Genomic DNA, 22461 nt, shown 5'->3' with positions numbered 1-22461 from the left:
ATATGATCATCTCAATAGATGCAGAGAAAGCTTTCGACAAAATTCAACACCCATTTATGATAAAAACCCTGCAGAAAGTAGGCATAGAGGGAACTTTCCTCAACATAATAAAGGCCATATATGACAAACCCACAGCCAGCATCGTCCTCAATGGTGAAAAACTGAAACCATTTCCACTAAGATCAGGAACTAGACAAGGTTGCCCACTTTCACCACTCTTATTCAACCTAGTTTTGGAAGTTTTAGCCACAGCAATCAGAGAAGAAAAGGAAATAAAAGGAATCCAAATTGGAAAAGAAGAAGTAAAGCTGTCACTGTTTGCAGATGACATGATACTATACATAGAGAATCCTAAAGATGCTACCAGAAAACTACTAGAGTTAATCAATGAATTTGGTAAAGTTGCAGGATACAAAATTAATGCACAGAAATCTCTGGCATTCCTATATACTGATGATGAAAAATCTGAAAGTGAAATCAAGGAAACACTCCCATTTACCATTGCAACAAAAAGAATAAAATATCTAGGAATAAACCTACCTAAGGAGACAAAAGACCTGTATGCAGAAAATTATAAGACACTGATGAAAGAAATTAAAGATGATACAAATAGATGGAGAGATGTACCATGTTCTTGGATTGGAAGAATCAACATTGTGAAAATGACTCTACTACCCAAAGCAATCTACAGGTTCAATGCAATCCCTATCAAACTACCACTGGCATTTTTCACAGAACTAGAACAAAAAATTTCACAATTTGTATGGAAACACAAAAGACCCCGAATAGCCAAAGCAATCTTGAGAACGAAAAATGGAGCTGGAGGAATCAGGCTCCCTGACTTCAGACTATACTACAAAGCTACAGTAATCAAGACAGTATGGTACTGGCACAAAAACAGAAAGATAGATCAATGGAACAGGATAGAAAGCCCAGAGTTAAACCCACGGACATATGGTCACCTTATCTTTGATAAAGGAGGCAGGAATGTACAGTGGAGAAAGGACAGTCTCTTCAATAAGTGGTGCTGGGAAAACTGGATAGGGACATGTAAAAGTATGAGATTAGATCACTCCCTAACACCATACACAAAAATAAGCTCAAAATGGATTAAAGACCTAAATGTAAGGCCAGACACTATCAAACTCTTAGAGGAAAACATAGGCAGAACACTCTATGACATAAATCACAGCAAGATCCTTTTTGACCCACCTCCTAGAGAAATGGAAATAAAGACAAAAATAAACACATGGGACCTAATGAAACTTAAAAGCTTTTGCACAGCAAAGGAAACCATAAACAAGACCAAAAGACAACCCTCAGAATGGGAGAAAATATTTGCAAATGAAGCAACTGACAAAGGATTAATCTCCAAAATTTATAAGCAGCTCATGCAGCTCAATAACAAAAAAACAAACAATCCAATCCAAAAATGGGCAGAAGACCTAAATAGACATTTCTCCACAGAAGATATACAGACTGCCAACAAACACATGAAAGGATGCTCAACATCTTTACTCATTAGAGAAATGCAAATCAAAACTACAATGAGATATCATCTCACACCAGTCAGAATGGCCATCATCAAAAAATCTAGAAACAATAAATGCTGGAGAGGGTGTGGAAAAAAGGGAACACTCTTGCACTGCTGGTGGGAATGTGAATTGGTACAGCCGCTATGGAGAACGGTATGGAGGTTCCTTAAAAAACTACAAATAGAACTACCATATGACCCAGCAATCCCACTACTGGGCATATACCCTGAGAAAACCATAATTCAAAAAGAGACATGTACCAAAATGTTCATAGCAGCCCTATTTACAATAGCCCGGAGATGGAAACAACCTAAGTGTCCATCATCGGATGAATGGATAAAGAAGATGTGGCACATATATACAATGGAATATTACTCAGCCATAAAAAGAAATGAAATTGAGCTATTTGTAATGAGGTGGATAGACCTAGAGTCTGTCATACAGAGTGAAGTAAGTCAGAAAGAGAAAGACAAATACTGTATGCTAACACATATATATGGAATTTAAGAAGAAAAAAAAAAGTGTCATGAAGAACCTAGGGGTAAGACAGGAATAAAGACACAGACCTACTAGAGAATGGACTTGAGGATATGGGGAGGGGGAAGGGTAAGCTGTGACAAAGTGAAAGAGCGGCATGGACATATATACACTACCAAACGTAAGGTAGATAGCTAGTGGGAAGCAGCCGCATAGCACAGGGAGATCAGCTTGGTGCCTTGTGACCGCCTGGAGGGGTGGGATATGGAGGGTGGGAGGGAGACGCAAATGGGAGGGGATATGGAAACATATGTATATGTATAACTGATTAAATTTGTTATAAAGCAAAAAAATAAAAAAAAAAAAAAAAAAAAAAGTGGTTTATAAACACATTAGTGGTTTAATCTGTGCTACAAACCCTGCTGTTGACTCACTGCTAATCAATTTATGCATAAGCATGTCATCCCTAATCACTGAACTATTACTAATATATGAAAAAGTAATTGTGATAGTAAAATGACTGATATAATGTGCTGGCTTCCACATGAAAACCTGGAAATCATTAACACAGATTAGAGTAGCTTATTCATTCTGGTAGCTGTCAAGGGCCTTAAAAGGCAGTGACAATAGCAGATGTATCATGTCAGACTAATTCCAAATTTGTTTTTCAAAATTAGCATCAAAGTTACACATGTCATTTTTTCTTAATTTCCCCAAACTTTATCATAATTTGAATGTTTTGGGTCTATTTCCCTTAGACACAATTTTAGTTATCATTTGGCTGATTACATAAGCATAGCTTCAATTTTCCCTTGTGTTACCGTTTACTAGTGAAGCAGGACCCGTGAAGAAGCAGCCTCATCCAACCCTTCAGGCTGCCTCGCCTCTCCTGGGGAATTGACACTGTTTCTTTGCTAGTACACTTTCATAAAGCTAAGTTATCTAAAAAGTTTGAAAGACTAAGTCATTTTAAAATCAAAAATGTAAAAATAACTTTATGGTGAATGCTGTGGTTCATTTGGCCCATTTAATAAGATCACAAAATAGAGCATTAAAACTCCACAGCGTAGTGATAAAAAACCCATTTATTTTACACCATGGGCAAAGCAGATAGCAAATTAATTTAAATGATTACTTTTAATATCTATGTTCTCATATCTCTGTGTTTCCTGGTGGTTCATAATGGAAACTATAATGAAGTGCATTAATAAAAAATATTAATTACTATTTTTCATGTCATTTAGCATGTTTTGCATCCCTAGGTGAGTTATACTGTTCAACGTGCTGCTTATTTGCTCTTTTATTAAACACTCTAATTGGAAAACTATTCCTCACAGTGAATGGGGTGTTGCACGCTGTTTTTTTTTTTAAATTGAAAAAAATTTTTTAAAAAATTTCCTTGGAGTGTAGTTGATTTACAATGTTGTGTTAGTTTCAGGTGTACAGCAAAGTGAATCAGTTATACACATGTACATATGTCCTCTCTTTTTTGGACTCTTTTCCCATTTAGGCCATTGCAGAGTATTGAGTAGAGGTCCCTGTGCTGTACAGCAGGTCCCTATCAGTTACCTATTTTATACATAGTGGTGTGTGTATGTCAACCTCAGTCTCCCAAGTCCCCCCAACCCCTTTCTCCCTGGGAGCCAAAAGTTTGTTTTCTGCACGTGTAACTCTGTCTCTATTTTGTCAATTGAGGACAGGGTACAAATCAGCTTGTCTGTAGTGCATGGCTTTACTGCACAGACAAGATGGCCTTTGGCTCGGTACCTTGTTGCCTCTGGAAGCAGTAGCACCACTCGTTGTTGGAGATGGAGCTGTCCTTGTATGTGTCACAGGAGCTGAAGAAGGCCTCCGCGCACCGCTCGTTCTTGTCCAGGTAAATGCTCCCAAGCTCCGACTGGTCCAGGAGCAGGTCGTAGTTTGTATCAAGTCTGTTAAACATCCAGCCAAGTGAATCCTTGCAAATTGGCAAAATACTGGTATCAAATCCTAAAGGCAAAGATGGAAAGATATTAGCTAAACATGAAAGTTGCCATCAGCAGCAAGCTGATGGCAGCAAGCAAAATAAAGAAGTGTCACAGCGGGTTTGTAAGAACAAATCTGACTCCACATTAGATGTTTCTTTTTCATGAACCTTTGTATTCTCTTGCTTTTGCTAGTTAAGCATGTTGCCTACAGCCTAAAATAGACAGGATAGCCCAGTTCTCAACGCTCTGACCTTTAAGGGGATAACATTTTTCCATTCATATGGAGATAAAAAGTTGCCCAACAGAGAATAACATTTGTCTTGTTGGAGGTTTACAGGATCATCGTGACGTGACCTGCGTGGACAGGTGCAAGAACAAGGATTCTGACACCATGAAGTTCGCAACAACCAGCCACGCCCCTCCCTCAGCTGCCTTTAAAAATGCTTTGCTGAAACCCTTCTGAGAGTTTGGGAGTTTGGGGGCATGAGCCACCCATCTCCTTGCTTGGCCCTGCAATAAACTTTTCTCTGCTCCAAAATCTGACGTTTCGATTTGTTTGGCCTCACTGTGCGTCACACACACGAACTTGCAATCAGGTTCCTTAGGGCACCTATTCAACAGTCAGAAGTCGGGCTTACATCCACCTTGAGTAACTGGTTTCAGAGTGAAGTGGGGTAGTAATACACACCTCTCAGGATGGCTGCGAGACTTAACTAACCAGAATATAAGGCATCTAGTACTAATCAGTCATTCATTCAGTGGCAGTTACTACTGTAATTATCTATTATTTATTATTCTTTTTGTTGTTCAAGTTTTTTCTGAATAAATAGGCTAGACGCATGCCTTGCTAGGTGGATATAGCTATAACTGAATAATAATACCCTACTCATAAAGAAATAAAATTCATTTTTTATTCAAAGAAATGAAAATGCCCTTTGAACGAAAGTATAATTAACACATAATAACTAATAACTTCAGTGATGCTCTGTATCTTGGTACAACCACGGTGACCATGATAGTTCACAAGTAATATCCGGAGCAAGAATAACCAGCAGGTAATTTACACACTGCTCTGTCTTCTGCTTCCCACAAGGCAACTTTTTAAGCACACAACCACTAGAATTAGGCAGCAGGGTGCACTGGCAGCAGATCTGCGTCAGAGCTACACACCATCGAAGTGTGGGTTACTCGGGTCAGCTGCTGACCTCGTGAAGGCTCGGTGTCCTAAAAAGCAGCAGGTGCAATGTCAGCGTGTGAAGCGTAACTGAGAAATTTACTTTCAACTCTTCTTATCAGGTTTAAGCTACCTTGAACGCGGGTTTTGTCATCCGGTTTTTGTTTTATTTGCTACTGCAAGTGAAAAAAACAATAATCGCATTACTGGTATGGAAGAGAGGGTGTGTTTGGAGATATGACAGCTTCCTGAAAACCGAGCTTCAGAAAGACTGAACCTTCCACAGCAGGGGCTGAGGAGCCGCTGAACCGCTTACGAGCGGAACCCCTCTCAGGGGTAGTGAAGTGTATGTTCTTATAGTTACCTGCACTATCTTGATAATTTTAGTCTGTTAAAATTTGAGATGCAAGAATGAGTGCAGATATAGATATTTAAGGTTTCCTGTTCAATTCCTATCTAGCATTTTAAGGATACTTAGGATTAAAAATGAAATAGGACTTAAGCAATTCATAATTTCACCACCTTTTCAGGGTTTATTTTACTAATAAATTCAGAGCATATTTAGTGCTTTCTACCTGGGCGTCACTGTCTCACAATGGGGACCAAAGGTAAAGTGGTATTGTGACACTTTCATAAAAGCAGAGAGACAGAAATTCAATGGTTTTCTCACTGTTTGTATTTTTCTTTGTAAAATTGTTTGTAGAACGAAACAGAATTCTCCCAAACAAGCAGACAGACAGAGAGCAAACATGAACTGCTCAATTCCTATTGACTTTCCAGGTCTTGACCCTGGTTCTGAGAATGCAGGGTTCAAACATACAGACAAGACCCCATTCTCTTAGAGTTTACTTTGAAAACCAGCCTGGTTTAAGATATTGGTTGAAACTGCCTCTTACCACCCAATGTTGTCAAATGCCCAGGGATTACATGAAGAAAGCAACCTGCAGAAAAAGACATACTAAAGTCTGTAAAACCATTCAAAGAACCTGAGTTCAGGGTGTGAGATTCTGGTGTGCCTTGGACCCCACCCTTCCTTCCCAAGCTCATTTTAGGAGGCAATGGAGAAACTTAACTGCCTTCAGCAAGATCTTTTTTGACTCACCTCTAGAGTAGTGAAAATAAAAACAAAAATAAACAAATGGGACCTAATTAAACTTAAAAGCTTTTATGCAGCAAAGGAAACCATAAACAAAATTAAAAGACAAACCACAGAATGGGAGAAAATATTTGCAAACAATGCAACCAACAAGGGATTAATCTCCAAAAATACAAACAGCTTATGCAGCTCAATATCAAAAAATGAAACAACCCGATCAAAAAATGGGCAGAAGACCTAAATAGACATTTCTCCAAAGAAGACATACAGATGGCCAACAAACACATGAAAAGATGCTCAACATCTCTAATTATTAGAGAAATGCAAATGGAAACCACAATGACGTATCACCTCACACCGGTCAGAATGGCGATCATCAAAAATTCTACAAACAGTAACTGCTGGAGAGGGTGTGGAGAAAAGGGAACCCTCTTGCACTGTTGGTGGGAATGTAAATTGATACAGCCACTATGGAGAACAGTATGGAGGTTCCTTAAAAAACTAAAAATAGAACTACCATATGACCCAGCAATCCCACTACTGGGCATATACCCTGAGAAAACCATAATTTGAAGAGATACGTGCACCCCAATGTTCACAGCAGCACTATTTACAATAACCGGGACATGGAAGCAACCTAAATGTCCATCGACAGATGAGTGGATAAAGAAGATGTGGCACATATATACAATGGAATATTACTCAGCCATAAAAACGAATGAAATAGTGCCATCTGCAGAGATGTGGATGGACCTAGAGACTGTCATACAGAGTGATGGAAGTCAGAAAGAGAAAAACAAATGTTGTATATTAACGTATATGTGTGGAATCTAGAAAAATGGTACAGATGATCTTATTTGTGAAGCAGAAATAGAGATATAGACGTAGAGAACAAACTATGGATACCACGAGGGAAAAAGGGTGGTGGTGGGATGAATTGGGAGATGGGGACTAAGACATATACACTATTGATACTATGTATAAAATAGATAACCAATGAGAACCTACTATATAGCACAGGGAACTCTACTCAGTGCTCTGTGGTGACCTAAATGGGAAGGAAATCCAAAAGACGGGATATATGTATACGTATAGCTGATTCGTTTCGCTGTACATCAGAAACTAACACAGCATTGTAAAGCAACTATACTCCAATAAAAGTTAATTTAAAAAGAGAAGGAAACTTACCTGCCTTTATGAACAAAAGGTCTTGGAAGAGGAGAGAAGGGCACTGGGAGTTAGTGACGTGAGTGTATCCCATCCCCCCACCTACTTCTGAAGGGAGGGGTCATCTGGTGAGCCTTCCAGAGCTCTGCACAGGGGGCTGCAAGAGCATGCCGTAAATGCACCAGAGTCTGCGAGGACAGGGAGTGTCTGACCCCCGGGGGAAGGCTTGCTTATCTGCATTTTGATGAGTCCTGTTGCTGCCAAAGTGGGAAAGGCAGCTCCAGTAGAGCGGCAGGGAGGGCTCTGGGTCAAGCCGAGCCTGGAGGCTCACTCTGGGTGCTGGGATGCTGAGGTGGATGGGATACAGGGGACCCCAGACGAGGTGAGCAGAAGCCAGCGGCTGGGGAGGAACAAGAGAGCTCCCTGTTGGGAGGAGTGATGGAGGACCAGCGCAGAGACCACAGAGCAAGCGTGCCCTGTCCTCAGCACAGTGAGGCTGCAGTGCTGACGGGATCGGACTTGATTTTATTGGGTGGCCAAAAAGTGCCTTCGGTTTCTCACGTAAAAATAAAAGGTTTTCATTTTCACCGAGAACTTTATGGAACAACGTATTCACCTTTTTGTTCCATTACTTTCTGCCATTTTCCAGGCAACTGGATAATTCCATCTTCCCCAAACTTTTTATCTTTTTGAGTAAAGAACTGTTCCAGGTGCCTTTTACAGTCTTCCAGGGAATTGAAATTTTCTCCACTAAGAGAATTTTGTAAAGACTGAAATAAATGGAAATCCGAAGGTGCAATGTCTGGTGAACGCGGCAGATGAATCAGAACTTCCCAGCGGAGCTATAACAGCTTCTGCCTGGTTATCAAAAAACATGTGGTCTTGTATTATCCTGATGGAAGATTATGCATTTTCTGTTGACTAATTCTGGACGCTTTTTGTTGAGTGCTGCTTTCAGCTGGTCTCATTGGGAGCGGTAATTGTTGGAATTATTCATTTGGTTTTCTGGAAGGAGCTCATAATAGAGGACTCCCTTCCAATCCCACCGTATACACACATCACCTTCTTTGGATGAAGACCGGCCTTTGGTGTGGTTGGTGGTGCTTCATTTCACTTGCCCCGTGATCTCTTCTGTTCCACATTGTTGTACAGTATCCATTTTTCATTGCCTGTCACAACTGGTTTTAAACATGCAACGTTTTCATTACGTTTCAGTAGAGAATCACATGCATGCAGAAATACAGTCAAAAAGTTTTTTTTCACTTAACTTAGGTGGAACCCAAATGTCAAAGCAATTCCCATAACCAAGCTGGTGCAAATGATTTTCAACACTTGATTTAGATATTTTGAGTATGTCAGCTGTCTCCTGCGTGGTATAACGCTGATTGTTCTCAATGTCTCGATTTCATCGCTATCAACTTCAACTGGTCTGCCTGACCATGGAGCATCGTCCAGTGAGAAATCTCCAGCATGAAATTTCGCAAACCACTTTTGACACATTTGATCAGTCACAGCACCTTCTCCATATATTGCAAAAATCTTTTTTGTGCATTTCAGTTTCATCTTTACCTTTCTTGAAATAATAAAGCATAATATGCCGAAAATGTTGCTTTTTTCCCCTTCTGTCTTCAATATTAAAATGGCTACACAAAAACACACAAATTTTGATGTCTTTTTTTAAACGCACGTTGATATGACAGCTGTCACATACAAACTAACAAAATTGTTTCAAATGAAGTTAAAGACAACTAAGTGCTACTAGAGCCATCTTACGGAGAAAACCGAACGAAACTTTTGGCCAACCCAATAGAAGGAAAACAGCCTCTGCACAGGATTAGATGGGAACTGGGCTGGAAGCTGGGAGACCAGCAGGAAGTAACCATCACAGCCCTCGTGAGAGATTTTTGTGGATTGTTTGTATCACATCTTCACTTGAGCTTCTTTTGAACGATCATCAATCTTTAAAATATGTTTTAAAATGATCTCTGCCCAGCTTTTATGACGTGCCAGTCAACATCCTTGTCAGTTTTAATGCGTTGTTATTTTTCTCAGTATAGGGTGAAAGGAAAGTGGTCTTAACCATTCAGTGGTTTTTGTAGCTCTACTTTGAGGAGAGCTTTTCTACAAATCAGATAGCAACATGAAAGAATATTTCTGAAAATATGACATGCATAGATACTTAACAAACCTTAGACACAACAGGACCAAGAGTTTATCCTTTATGTTACAAAGAAACAGACTTCTTATAGATTACATGCCTGGTGAATGATCAATTTGATGACATGTGATGTCTTAGGTGGAGAATGTCAGGGAATCAGATTTGGATTCAGGTCACTGGCCTGAGTTCTGCCACTACCTTGTTGTGGTTAAGTTATTTAATGTATCAAGGCTGTAATGTCCACATTGAGACAATTTGGGGATTTTTAAAGTATGAATCTCTATGTTACTATGGAGATAAAAATACAGTGAGTTTATGTTATTTGAATGATATATTTATACACAAAGTTGTGTTACAAGGGTCACTGGAATGATAAGTAACAGAAAAGGACTAGAAATAAAATTATTCTGATAGTCTAAATTATCAATAAATATATACTATTCAGTATGATTCTGTTGATGCTACAAATATAAAATAAAATTAATTCGGAAAACATTTTAAACTTTTGGAGCCACAGATACTATGTGGTGACTTTGAGCATTCTCGGATATGCTACTGTATATTTATTATATATAATACAGTACAAATACTATATATGTGTATATATACATACAGAAAAGAACTCTAGGTCCAGCCAGAAATCTGACTTGCGTCACCAAAATAAAAACTTTTGCTTTCACCCAATTTCTAAAGTCTACTTTGCCTCATAGAAACATAACCACTCCAGCTTTCTTATGATTAGTATTTCCACTATTTTACTTTCAACTAATTTGAATTTTATATTTAAAATGGGTCTCTGAGAGACAGCATGGCAATGAGTCTCACACTTTTTCCAAGTCTGACAATCTCGGCCTTTTTACTGAAGTGTTAAGGCCACATGCATTTAATATTATCAAAATGGTTGTATTTAAAACTTCCATCTTGTTATTATTTGATTTGTCCCCTCTATTATTTGTCTTTTCCTCTCTTTTCCTGTCTTGTTTTTTATTAAACATGTTGCTTTTATTTTTTATGATTCCCACTTAATCTCCACTATCGGTTTATGTGGCCGGCAAAACCGTGGTCCCTCAAAGATATCCACGTGGATCTATGTGATACCACATCCAAAAGGGAGTTATGAGTATGGGTGGAATTAAAGTTCCTAATCAGTTGACTTTAAAATTGGGAGCTCATCATGGATTATCTGCATTGACCCAACCTAATCACATAAACCCTTAAAAGTGAAGAACTTTTCCCAGCTGTAGTCAGACAGAAATGACACAGGAAAAAAAAGCCTTTAAAGACGGAGGAAGGAGGCTGTGAGCCCAGGAATACGGGTGGTCCCTAGGAACTGAGCACAACACAAAAGAAAGGGGGCTCTGGTCCTACAGCCGCGGGAGCCAAATTCTGACCACCATCCACCGACCAGGGAAATGGATCCTCTCCTGGAGCCTCCGACACCTCGATCTCAGTGTGGTGAGACCTACGTTAGACCTCGGACCTACAGAGCTGTGAAACAATGAACCTGTGCTCCTAAACTACTAAGTTTTGAGGTAATGCTACATCAGCAGTAGAAAACTAACGTAGTTTATTCACTATATTTATTTTATTGTTTGGTGCTTGCCCAGGGTTTACAGTATACGTCACTGGCTATCATGTCTACCTTCAAAAGATGTCACAGCCTTGACATCTGCTGTAAGGAACTTACCAGAGTGTACTTAGACCCCAATTCCTCCACACTTTCTGCAATTCATCCATTTTAATTCTACATGTTATAAACCCCATGCGCTGTTACAATGTTTGCTCTAAACAACTTAATAGCTTTTCAAGTGATTAAAAATGAGAAAAGAAACCCTTTTAAAGGAAACTTTGTTTTCTATGCATAACACTCTGACACCAAGTGTGTGGGTTTTGCACCCAGCGGTACTCTATTTTCTGTGGACAGCAGTGAGGGTCCTGCAGCTCAGTTCAGTCCTTACCTCTGTCCTCAGACCCCAGAGCCTATGGGCTCAGCTCCACAAGATGGCGCCCACCCCACATACCAGCTGCGAGAGGTGGGGACTTGGGTCGACTGGGCTGCAGACGGGGGTTCCCACAACACTCCTCAGGTTCTGTAACTTATTAGAACGGCACAGAACTCTGGGGAAACATTACCTACGTTTGCCAGTTCATTATAAAGGCAATTATAAAAGATAGCAATAGACAGCCCGATGAAGCGGTACCCAGGGCGAGTTCTGGAAGGGTCCCGGGCCGGAGCTTGTGCCCCACGGGGCTGGCGTGTGTCACCCTCTCAGCACGGGGATGCACCCACCAGCCCAGAAGCTCTCTGGACCCCGTGATTGGGGATTTTATGGAGACTCCATCACGGAGGCATGAATGACTATTAACTCCATCTCCTCCCCAGAGGACGGAGGGGGGCTGAAAGCTCCTCCCTCGTAGCCGGGGCTTGGTCTTTCTGCGGACCGCCCCCCAACCTGAGGCCATACAGGAGCCCCAGAGTCGCCCCCTTCCATAGAAGATGCTCCGTTCACCCAGCAGATCCAGGGGATTCGGGAGCTCTGTGGAAGAAGCTCCTATCACCCTCATCACGCAGGAAATAACAAGGGTTTTAGGAACCCTGTGTCAGGAACTGGGGTCAAAGACCAGATATTAGAACAAGATATGCCCCCAGCACCTCTACTACTCAGGAAATTAGGGTAACAGAGGCTCTGTGTCAGGAAACCTGGGCAGGGACCAAATGCTATTATTTCTCACCATGTCACATTTCTGGGCCCCGATAGTCCTCTGTGTAGATAGAGACTTCCACGTGGCATCACTACCTTCTAGAAATTCCTGTAACATTTCTTGAAATCTCTCAACTTCGGATTGTTTAAAATGTCTTGATATTAGCTTTCTTTGCCAGGGATGGTAGTTTTTTTTCTTTTCTTTTAGCACATTAGAAATGTTCCACTGTGTTCTGGCCTCAAGTTCTCTGGGGAAAAGCTTGCCGATGTCCTGATCTTTGTTCCTCTGAACAAAATGTGTCCTCCCCCCTTTATTTTCCTTCCAGCTGCTTTTAAGAGGCTCTTCTTAATGCTGACTTTTGGCATGTGAATTAGGGTATGCTTTGGTTCGTTTTTCTTTGTTTCTGTTTCTTGATGTTTGTTGTACTTGTATCTGTGGGTTTAAAATATTCATCAAGTTCAGAAAATTTTAGCCATTATTTCTTCATATAACTTTCTAAACCTCACACCCCCAGTACTGTTACTCACAGGTAATGCATCTGATATGGCCCCAGAGTTCACTAAGACACAGGCTTTTGTTTCTTTCTTTTTTCCTATGTGCTTTACTTTGCGTAGTTTCTATCGTCTCTCTTCAGGTACATGGACTTTTTCTTCTGCAGTGTCCAATGTGCTTTTACCTCACCCAGCCCATTCTTCATTTCATTTACTGCCAGCTTCCCCAGACATGCTATGTGGGTGTTTTCTTCATATATCCCTTCTTGCAACTGCTGTCCCTGTTTACCTTTATATAACTGTGCATATTAATAATATTTACAATAGTTGTTTCAGGTCCTTGTATACTCATCCCACCATCACTGTTATTTCTGGGTATATTTTCTGGATTTCACTTTCTCCAAGTTGTGGACCATATTTTTATGCTTCATGGCATACTTGGTAGATCTCAATCGGATGCTGCACATTGTGAATTTTAAGTTATCGGTGGCTGGGTCTTGTGGAATACCTCTACGTGTTATACTTACTTCCGGCATGAAGTTAAAAACCTGCACGTCAGTCTGGCTCTGAAGGCAGCTGTAAGGCTTTGTTATGTGGGTGCAGAGCCAACCTTCATTCCAGGACAGATATGGTCCCACCAGCAATGCAAGTCTAATTTCCTCACAGGGGCGAACAACCATTTCTTCATCTACTCACCAGGCAAGGACATTTGGGTCTGGCCAGTTTTGTAATTATAAATAAAGTTGCTATAAACATTCACATATATGTTTTTATGTGAGTGTATGTTGTAATTTCTCAAGGATAAATATCTTGAGATGGGATTTCTGGGTCATATGGTACGTTTATGTTCCTTTTAGAAGACACTACCCAACCGTTCTTCAGAGTGGCTGCACCACTTTGCATTCCCACCACCAGCGGACGAGAGACACAGTTACCCAGGCCTCACCTAGCACTGCTATTCATTTGGAGCCATTCCCATAAGGATGTAAGAGGCATCTCACTGTGAACAAAAGTTTAGCATCTCCCTAATGTTGATGGACGTCCAGATTCTTTTCATGTGTTAATTACATCATATCCCTTCTTTGGTGATGTGTACAGATGTTCGCCCACTTTTAGTTGGGTTGTTTGTTTCACCACTATTGAGAAATGAGTGTTATTTATATTTTCTAGATGCAAGTCCTGTATCAGGTATGTATTTGCCAATATTTTGTCCCACTTTGTGGCTTGTCTTTTCACTGTTTAATCAGTAGCTTTCAAAAATCAAACATTTTTAACGTTGATGAAGTTTGGCATCGCTTTTTCCTTTTATGCATCGTGTCTAAGAAACCTCTGCTGACCAAAGGTGACATGTGTTTGTGCTTATGTTTTCTCCTATAAGTTTTATAGTCTTAGGCTGCCCACTTAGGACTGACTTTTACTTCAGGTAAATGATGACTTTGGGACTCTCTTCCATGGACTGCTGCGTTGGACACAAGTGAAAGTCAGGCCACCCTTTCCCCACCTGGGGAGAAAGTGAACCTCCCAGCTAGGAGCAGGGACTGCATGTTCCCTTGTGCTCTGCACGTGCTGTAGGGCCTTGTGTTGCCCCATCGCGGGCCACACTGCAGCCCTGGGCCCAGTGATCACGTGGCCTGCCCGCCACGGCAGCTGCTCAGAGGGAAGCAGACACCAAGCTCTGGACCACTGCCTGGTTCCCCCAGGCTCTCTCCTGGTCACAGAGCCCAGGACGAGGTACACAGATGTGGTCCCTTCCCCAGGGCGGGGTGCTTGTCCCACTTCTAATCCCGACACCACCAGGGTCACTGCGGGCTTTGTTCCTGGAGCTGCGCATCTCAAAGTGAAAACCAGGCAGAAATGGGATCCCCTCCCCACCCTGCCCCAGCACCTCTACCTTCCTTCCTGGTCCTCAGAACTGCAGTCAAGGATAATCAGTCAAAATCAGTGCAAGGAACCCCAGGATCTTAAAGACAATCACGCAAAATTAGTACATTTATGGATTATTATGAATGATCCCCTTTTAGTTTATATGTAATTAACTTTAAAACTAGTGAGAAGGTAATACTTCATATAGAAAAATTACTCATAAATAGATTTAACTCATTATTAACCTTTGCATTTTCCAAACGGATGTTAGAACACAGGGACCCGATGCTACAAGTGATACAGTGGAGACTAAATAAACAGAAAGTACATAAACTGTATTTAAAAAGCAGGTGATGCTGTCTGCTTCTAGTATTTCTAAAAATGGCTCGCTCCCTATTTTTCTCCACTGCTCTGACCGGGTCTGTGTTGTATGTCTGGGTTATAATGTGGTCCCAGTGTTCCAGCTGGGACATTCTTCTCCTAAGAGGCTCGATGCCCAATTTCCAGGAGCTCACAACTCATAGTGTTACCACAAAGACAGGGGATCTGTGTGTGAAAGGCTTTCCCATTGTCACAAAAAGGATCAAATCTGCTAGTCTGTCAATATGAGATGAGAGAAAAAATAACTGAGGGATAATTTAAATTTATAAAACTGAAATATGTATTAGGAAATGGACACGGTACAACATTCAAAAATGGTTTTTCAGAGTCTAAGGTTATTTGTACCTTGTAACAAATTCAGAAATAACACACAGCTGTGTACGGTTTACTCAGAGTGGCTTCAGGTCACAGGCTGTGGTTCTGCATGGCGTGGCCTGAAGGTCTCCAACGGCTGTGACTTCCTGAAAGTTCCCCTTAGGTCTTTGCAAGGTTCTCCTCCCTTGAGAATGGTAACTTTCATGAACTTTTATGATAGTTTTTCGAAACAGAAGTAACCTAGGGCTCAATCTTATAATAAATGTCATATTTGGGATACTTATATTTTTAGGATGTTAAAAATAATATGTGGCTTTCATCAGCATAAAAAGAATATTATATGCAAACAATTAAATTAAAAAGGATAAAATTACCATGTTTGTATGCAGACAAGGATGGGCACTGCATTTAGAAGGAAGTCAGGTCATTTCCTTTCTTCTCTCCAGTGTTCCTGAGACATAGCTGACATAACATTGTATTATTTAGTCCAAAGTGTGCAGCATATTCTCTTAGCAACTTTCAAATACACAACATAGCGTTGTTAACTGCAGTTGCCATGCTGCACATTACATCCCAGGACTTATTTACCCCCAGAACCTCTTGTCTTCTAAGTGGAAGTTTGTACCTTTTGACCCCTTCACTCAGGTCCCACATCACCCATGCCCACCTCTGGGAACTACCAATCTGCTCTCTGTAGCCATGAGTTCTCTTTTTTTTAGATTGCTCATACACATGAGATCATAGGGTATTTGTCTTTCTCTGTCTGACTTATTTCACTTATATTTGGGATATTTAAAAGAGAACATTTAAGTAAAGCCATTGTAATTTAGTTATGTTGTAAAATTTGTCATTATCTTAAAACGCTTTCAGTAGTTAAACTAAAATTTTTTATCGTGGTATGAGACTCTATCAAAGTTTGTCTGAAAAAAGTAATACTATATTTTACTTGTTACTTGGTATTTTGTAACTTAGGTGTTGTTGAGCAATCGAGCATAGCTATAGGATGTGAGGCTGGGCATTGGGTTGAAAATAAATTACAACGAACCTTGTGAGAGAAGATAATGATTAACTCTTGAGACATTTTACAACATTCTCTCCTTTTATTTATTAATCCATTTTTGTCAGTGTCCTTCCTTTATCTGTTCCTTAAGTATTGGTATTCTATCTAAAATATGACACAAATGAACGTATCTACGAAACAGAAACAGACTCAGCGAGAGAACAGATTTGTGGCTGCCAAGGGGGAAGGAGCGGGTGGGGGAGGGATGGAGTGGGAGTTTGGGGTTAGCAGATGCAAACTAGTATATACAGGATGGATAAACAACAAGGTCCTACTGTGTAGCACGGGGAACTATATTCAATATCCTGTGATAAACCATCATGGAAAAGAGTATAAAAAAAAGGCTGTCAAAAATTATAAATATTGGTATTCTAAGAACTCATTTCTCAACTGATTTTTTTCTGTTTATTCACACCAGCTCGTGGGGGGAATCATTCACTTACGTGGTCTTAACCAACATCCCTCAGAGCCCACAGCCTATGTCTTCAGCCCCCCTACCTTTTCTGAGGTGCATACTACGTAAGTATAAGCACAGGTCTTACCATATAAGACAGTGTATGATAACAGTACACTGATTATGTAATCACATAATAGGTGATTCATAATAGGTCCTAGCTGTCTAGCTGTCCTAGGACCTCTGAGGACAAGTGTGGTTTACAGGATATAGGCTGAATCCACTTTTATTTTTTCTCTGATGCTCTCTACACATTTGTTCTTTGGTGAAAGTTTCATTCTATCTCTGGGTGAAAACTCAGGTGGTCCCCTAATTCCTTCAGCTCGGCTTCAGGTAACAAGTGTAGGTGAACTGGTGTTTCAGAATGCCTGACTTCACGTCACCCACACAGCCCCAAACCTGACCCTCCCAGTCACTACCTGGGGATGTGGCAGAGGCAGTCATGTAAGCGGAGCACCATGTACCCCAATCCTTTTTCATGCCCTTTTTTTCTTATGACTCTCCTCTTACCTTCTCTTTTTTTTTATGACCACCTCCAGTTTGGGAGTAGGTGAAGGATACTTAAGGGTGGGTGGGGAGTTTCTCACCACACTGATGTCTGGCTGAGGATGGCTTTGTGCTGGGAGGGTTCATCAGGCTTTTAAAGCTTCATCTGTCTTTCTCCTTGTAGATCCTTTTATGGACCTTCCAGAGCTCCCTGGTGTGAACAACTGCATCTCCTGGATGTGTGACACTCCTCTGCCATCACCTCAGCCCCTGTGCACCTGGTGGTCCATTCTCTGTTGGGACTTACTCACTACTCCCTCTTGGGCAGAATTACGTTGGTTCTCACTCACATGGCTCAAATATTGTCCACAGTAAACAGCCCCGTGTGTCTTGACCGAACACACAGCTCCAAAGCAGCAGCAACTTTCCTTTGCTTTGACATCAAACAAGTAAGCAGCTCATGACTGTCTCTGACTCTCAGATTTTCCTGGTGAAATTCAGACCAGAATCCAATTGTCTGGGAACACATAGAAAACTGAGTGGTTTTGTTGAAATCTGTCTCTCAATTTGAAGTGAATGGAAGCACAGATCTATCATCTTCTTAGATAACATTAAAAACTTTGGACAGTAAAACATAAGTTTGTTTTGAGGTAGTGAATACATTTAGGGAAAGACATCCAAAGCAGTACAAATCGTTCATTATCAGCTCAGGACAGGGATCTGAGGAAGGAAACACTTAGAGAAGACTCACTCAAGGACTCACTTGGGCAGAAAGACTGATATCCCAGACCTGGTCAGGCACAGTAAGGATAGGGGAGTATCCTTCACTCGTAAAAGGAAAGAGAAATCACTATGCAGCACCCTCTGAATTTTATATATCCCATGACTTATGAAATGTTTAGCATACAGAAATCTTCAATTAAGGATATAAAAATTATCATGGAAATAAATGGTTTACTGTATGAAAATCATCTCCTTAAAATAATCTTTATAGGTAGAGATATAAAGTATTAGGGGTGCCCACCAAAATACTTTTTCCTAATATTAAGGACATGGTTTTAATCATTAAATCTCAAGATACTAAAAACCTGGGTAGATTTTTGAAATTTCCAACAGTTAGCGCCAAGACTAATATGAGTAATCTGACAAAGAAATAATTTAATGGACAAAAATCTTCATCTTGTGAGTTGGTATAGATTATCAATATAACTCAGTTCAAGAAAGCTTTAAATACATGTATTAATCCCACTCTATAAAAGTTATTTATATTTATAAGAAAAGAAACAAAAACATTCAGAAACATGATAATAAAGGCAAAATAATGATTAGTAATTTTTGGAAACATTTCTAAACTCTTTAGCCAAGATGAAATAGGAAACTATCCTCTTTGTGCAAGTGAGTTTATATGTCTTTATGTGTACGAGTGTATCAGAGGCAGCTATCACAATCTACATGAATTATGTATTTGAACTAGTTTAATATTCCTTGAGTACTGAGAGATCCATTGGGAGGTTACACAAAGACTCAAAGAGCATAAATTTATAAGTTCAGAGCCCACAAAACCTGTATTCAAATCCCAGCTCTACCACTTACTTATTGTGTGACTTCATGTTTTAACCCTCAACCTTCTTCATTATAAAGTGGAGAAAATAATATCCACCCCGTCCCCTTATCCTCCACATTCACCAATTCTTATAATCCTTTAGAGCACTGAAATTCCCAGGTGTACACACACACACACACACACACACAATTGCAACCATATTAACAAACAAACCTTGGTATAGTGTTTCTGTTCTTAAATTTTTGGAGATTTAGATAACGAAACAAAATATATCAAGTATACAGTTTAGATAGGCACAACATATATACTGAAAAAAGCCTCCAACAGTACTTTCATGGTATGATGATAACAGAATCAGAGGCCAAATAGATCTATTTCCTTCAACTTCTCATAAAATAGTTTAAGTTTTTTACCATCTTAGGCGCTTTTCTATGGTTATTCCTTTGTGACAGCTCTAAAATATACCCAAGTAAAACGTACCAAAGAAGCCTGATTTTTTAAATATAAAGTAGACTTAATTTGTTAAAAAATAATGGCAAACTTTACCAGCTTGGTTAATTTCTTAAGAAGCTATAACATTATTGATCTTTTTTGTCAACTGAAACCACTTAACTATGTAATATTTACACTATCCAAGATTCAGATAAACAATCAATTCTTCTTGGGTAATGGTTATAAAATCCTTTATGTAATGGCTGTGATAAAATCTGGTCAATTAAAAACCCAGGTTAGTGTCCTATTGTGTTTGAGAGTTAAGAATAACTACTAAAATAACCAGTAGGAAAACAAACCCACTATTTTTCACCATACCTTAAATTATTTTGGGCAGTGTGACAAGATGTTTAACTAATGTAAAATGCATAGCAGCATTAATTTGGTAGCCAGTGTAAGAGGCTGGCAAGTTCCCCTTCCTTATAAAGCACAGTCCACATTCTGGCTTCACTGCCTTATAAAAAGAAGCAGGGTACCTTCTCATTTAAGCTTCATCAAGTCTTGACCCGTTTATTTCAATCCTGCTACAGTCAGAGATTGGCCCTCCTGGAACCTGCCTGTTCCAGCAAACATGGGAAAGCAGCTACAAGCCACTTTATCACTCTTCTGAAACTAGACCAATTTTTAGATGAAAACTTGTGATTAGATTTTAACTTATTCACTAAACAACTTGCTCCTGGGTCCCTACTGTGTGCCAGGGCTGGGTCCCTACTGTGTATCAGGGCTGTCTTTCTGGGAGCTGGGGATCCCACGGAAGAAAGTTCCTGGCCTCACAGAGCTTACGTTTTACTTGGAAATGACAGAAAACAAACTAGGAAACATCTGTGTATCACGTAGTGACATATGCTATAAAGGAAAGCAAGCTTGTGTTGCTGTTTTACATGTGATGGGAGTGCAGGCCTCTGAGGCTGGATATTTGGGCAACAAGCTGGTGGAGGTGAGTAAGGACAGACTCCCGGGGGGCAGCGTGTCCTAGGACCTCAAAACAGCAAATACAAAGCAAGTGTTTCTGATACATTGATCAACAAATCCTGTGAGACCTCCCAGAGCCCAGAGACATCAGGGCAATGGTGAGGGCACTACAGTCCTTTGTACTAACAGTTCTGAGCAATCTGGCTTAAGGGTAGGAATGAGGAGGGTGTATTCCCCACTCTGCATTCAGCTAAGGACCAGGAGTGGCTCTGCAATTAATATACGTGAGCTGGGCTCTAAGACTCTGATAAAGGAAAACAAGGGATTTCATGGCTTGATCTGTATTTCTACTCATCATAACAGTGCAGGAAAATTAATAATTTAAATTATATATATATAAAATAATAAAGAACTTAGACTATACGAATGTGCAGATTACTTTACATATGCAAAGTAGCGTAGTGAATTTCACATTGTTTAAGGACAGAAAGCATTGATAAAGCAGACCCGGGGGGGACACCATTCTCCACTCTCCTGCGCCCACACTTCAGAGGCTGCCAGCGCCATCCCTGAACTCATTCTCTGACTTTTACTGTCTATTAGTCTATAAGGTTAGATCAAACAGATGTAAGTTTTCAGAGTTATTTTATAAGAAAATAAATATTCTATTCACAAACAGTCTAACAACATAGAAAGTAAACTCTGTATTTCCAGACAGTAAACAGGGGCCATTTTTATGAAAATTACCTTTGATTTAAACATCACTAGAGATACAGATCCATGAAAAGACAAGTGTCTATCTCAAGGGTAACACGGTACGTGTTAAACAACAGATACTGGCACTTAAGCATACTTATTCGCACAACCAGAAAAATATACACGTCTTGGCCCTCCCTTACATATCCGCTCCTGGCAATACTATTTCAATGTTTGAATGCAAACAAGAATTTTTCTCTGAATTGTTTTCCCAATCTGTCACTCTTTCTAGGTTAAACTGGAAGTTGGCTGGTGAAGCATAAGGCAGGTACTCTGACCCCTCAAAACGCAGTGACCACCCCCCCAGGTTGGACTTCATTCTAGTGTCCCCTCATTGTCCAGTGTGTGTTGTAGTCTAAAGTTGGGGTGCAGGTCAGGACGGGGGCTTCCCGTCCCCATGGAGGGACAGACTAGGGGTCCGAGGATGGACAGGAGGGGACGGAGTCTGAGAGCCTGGCCGCAGACAACCGTAGGATCTGGGGAAGGTCAAGACCCACTCCCTCTAGCCCTGGCACCGCGGGCTGGGTTCCACGATGGAGGCCAGCCCAGCTAAGGGACCCGCGGGGGGAGTGGCCTCTTTCAAGGCTCAGAGACTGGGGGCCTTCCTGATGCTTTGAGGCAAAGCCAAAGGGAGGCTCTTCCCACCCCGTGAGAGAAGGCTGCCAACGAAGGGCCGGCCCCCAACAGACAGGCCCCAGGGAGCGGACGAAGGAAGGTCAGCGCATGGAAAGGACCCAACAGCCGGAGGGAAAAATCAATGACACGCGGAGCTGAGTAAGTGAGGAGGCAGCCCACTTACATTTAAACACACACACGGGTACTTCTGGGCGCACACATTTAAAAGGACACAACTGCTCTGTAGACCGAAAACCGTAATTTCCCGGCTAAGCCATCCCGCACGCGCATTGTAGGTGGGCAGCAAACTAGTGGCCCAGACGACACATCAGAACACAGACCAGAGCCGTGAAAGGGCTGGAATTCTGCGTAACACAGAGACGGCTGCAGGGTCTCACATTCCTGCTTGGTACGTAAGTGGGTCAACCACGCAGAGAAACATTTCCGAAGTCCTCAGCTTTGCTGCCTCATAATCCCCACTGCCCTCTTCCCCGACGAAGGTACTTCTAGCCCTGCTCACCCCTTCCTGTAAAGGAAAAGCCTTCTTCTGTTTGATCTGAGACACTTGCAAGTTTGAGGTTGAGGCATGCTCGCCATCGCAAGAGTCTTTAAATAAAGTCTCTCTTTACTTAGTCTGGGTTTGTTCCCCCCGCCTTTTCCCCCGAGACATGGATGGTTGATCGGATGGGGATCCCACACATCTGAAGCAAGGTCCTGCAGTGACACCCCACCTTGTGGTGGATGGCGGGCAGGACACACGGCAGGCTTCGCTCTGCGTTTGGTCTTCTTCTTATT

The 22461-nt window shown here is 41.0% G+C and overlaps 1 protein-coding gene across 4 annotated transcripts in view; it reads right to left on the bottom strand.

Moving 5' to 3' along the window:
* Nucleotides 1-22461, bottom strand: part of SPOCK3 (SPARC (osteonectin), cwcv and kazal like domains proteoglycan 3) — a gene marked incomplete at both ends in the record, with an annotated part of 376097 nt that overhangs the window by 15280 nt on the left and 338356 nt on the right. For all 4 annotated transcript variants that reach the window (XM_082618565.1, XM_082618566.1, XM_082618567.1 and 1 more), the window contains one exon: nucleotides 3780-4001. In XM_082618565.1, coding sequence (XP_082474691.1) covers nucleotides 3780-4001 — 222 coding nt within the window. The remainder of the gene's footprint in view (nucleotides 1-3779; nucleotides 4002-22461) is intronic.

This window comes from Mesoplodon mirus (assembly GCF_964341445.2).
Source record: "Mesoplodon mirus genome assembly, chromosome: 1".
NCBI lineage: Eukaryota > Metazoa > Chordata > Mammalia > Artiodactyla > Ziphiidae > Mesoplodon > Mesoplodon mirus.
The sequence above is the reverse complement of the archived record's forward strand: the minus strand, read 5'-3'. Positions and strand labels throughout refer to the sequence as shown.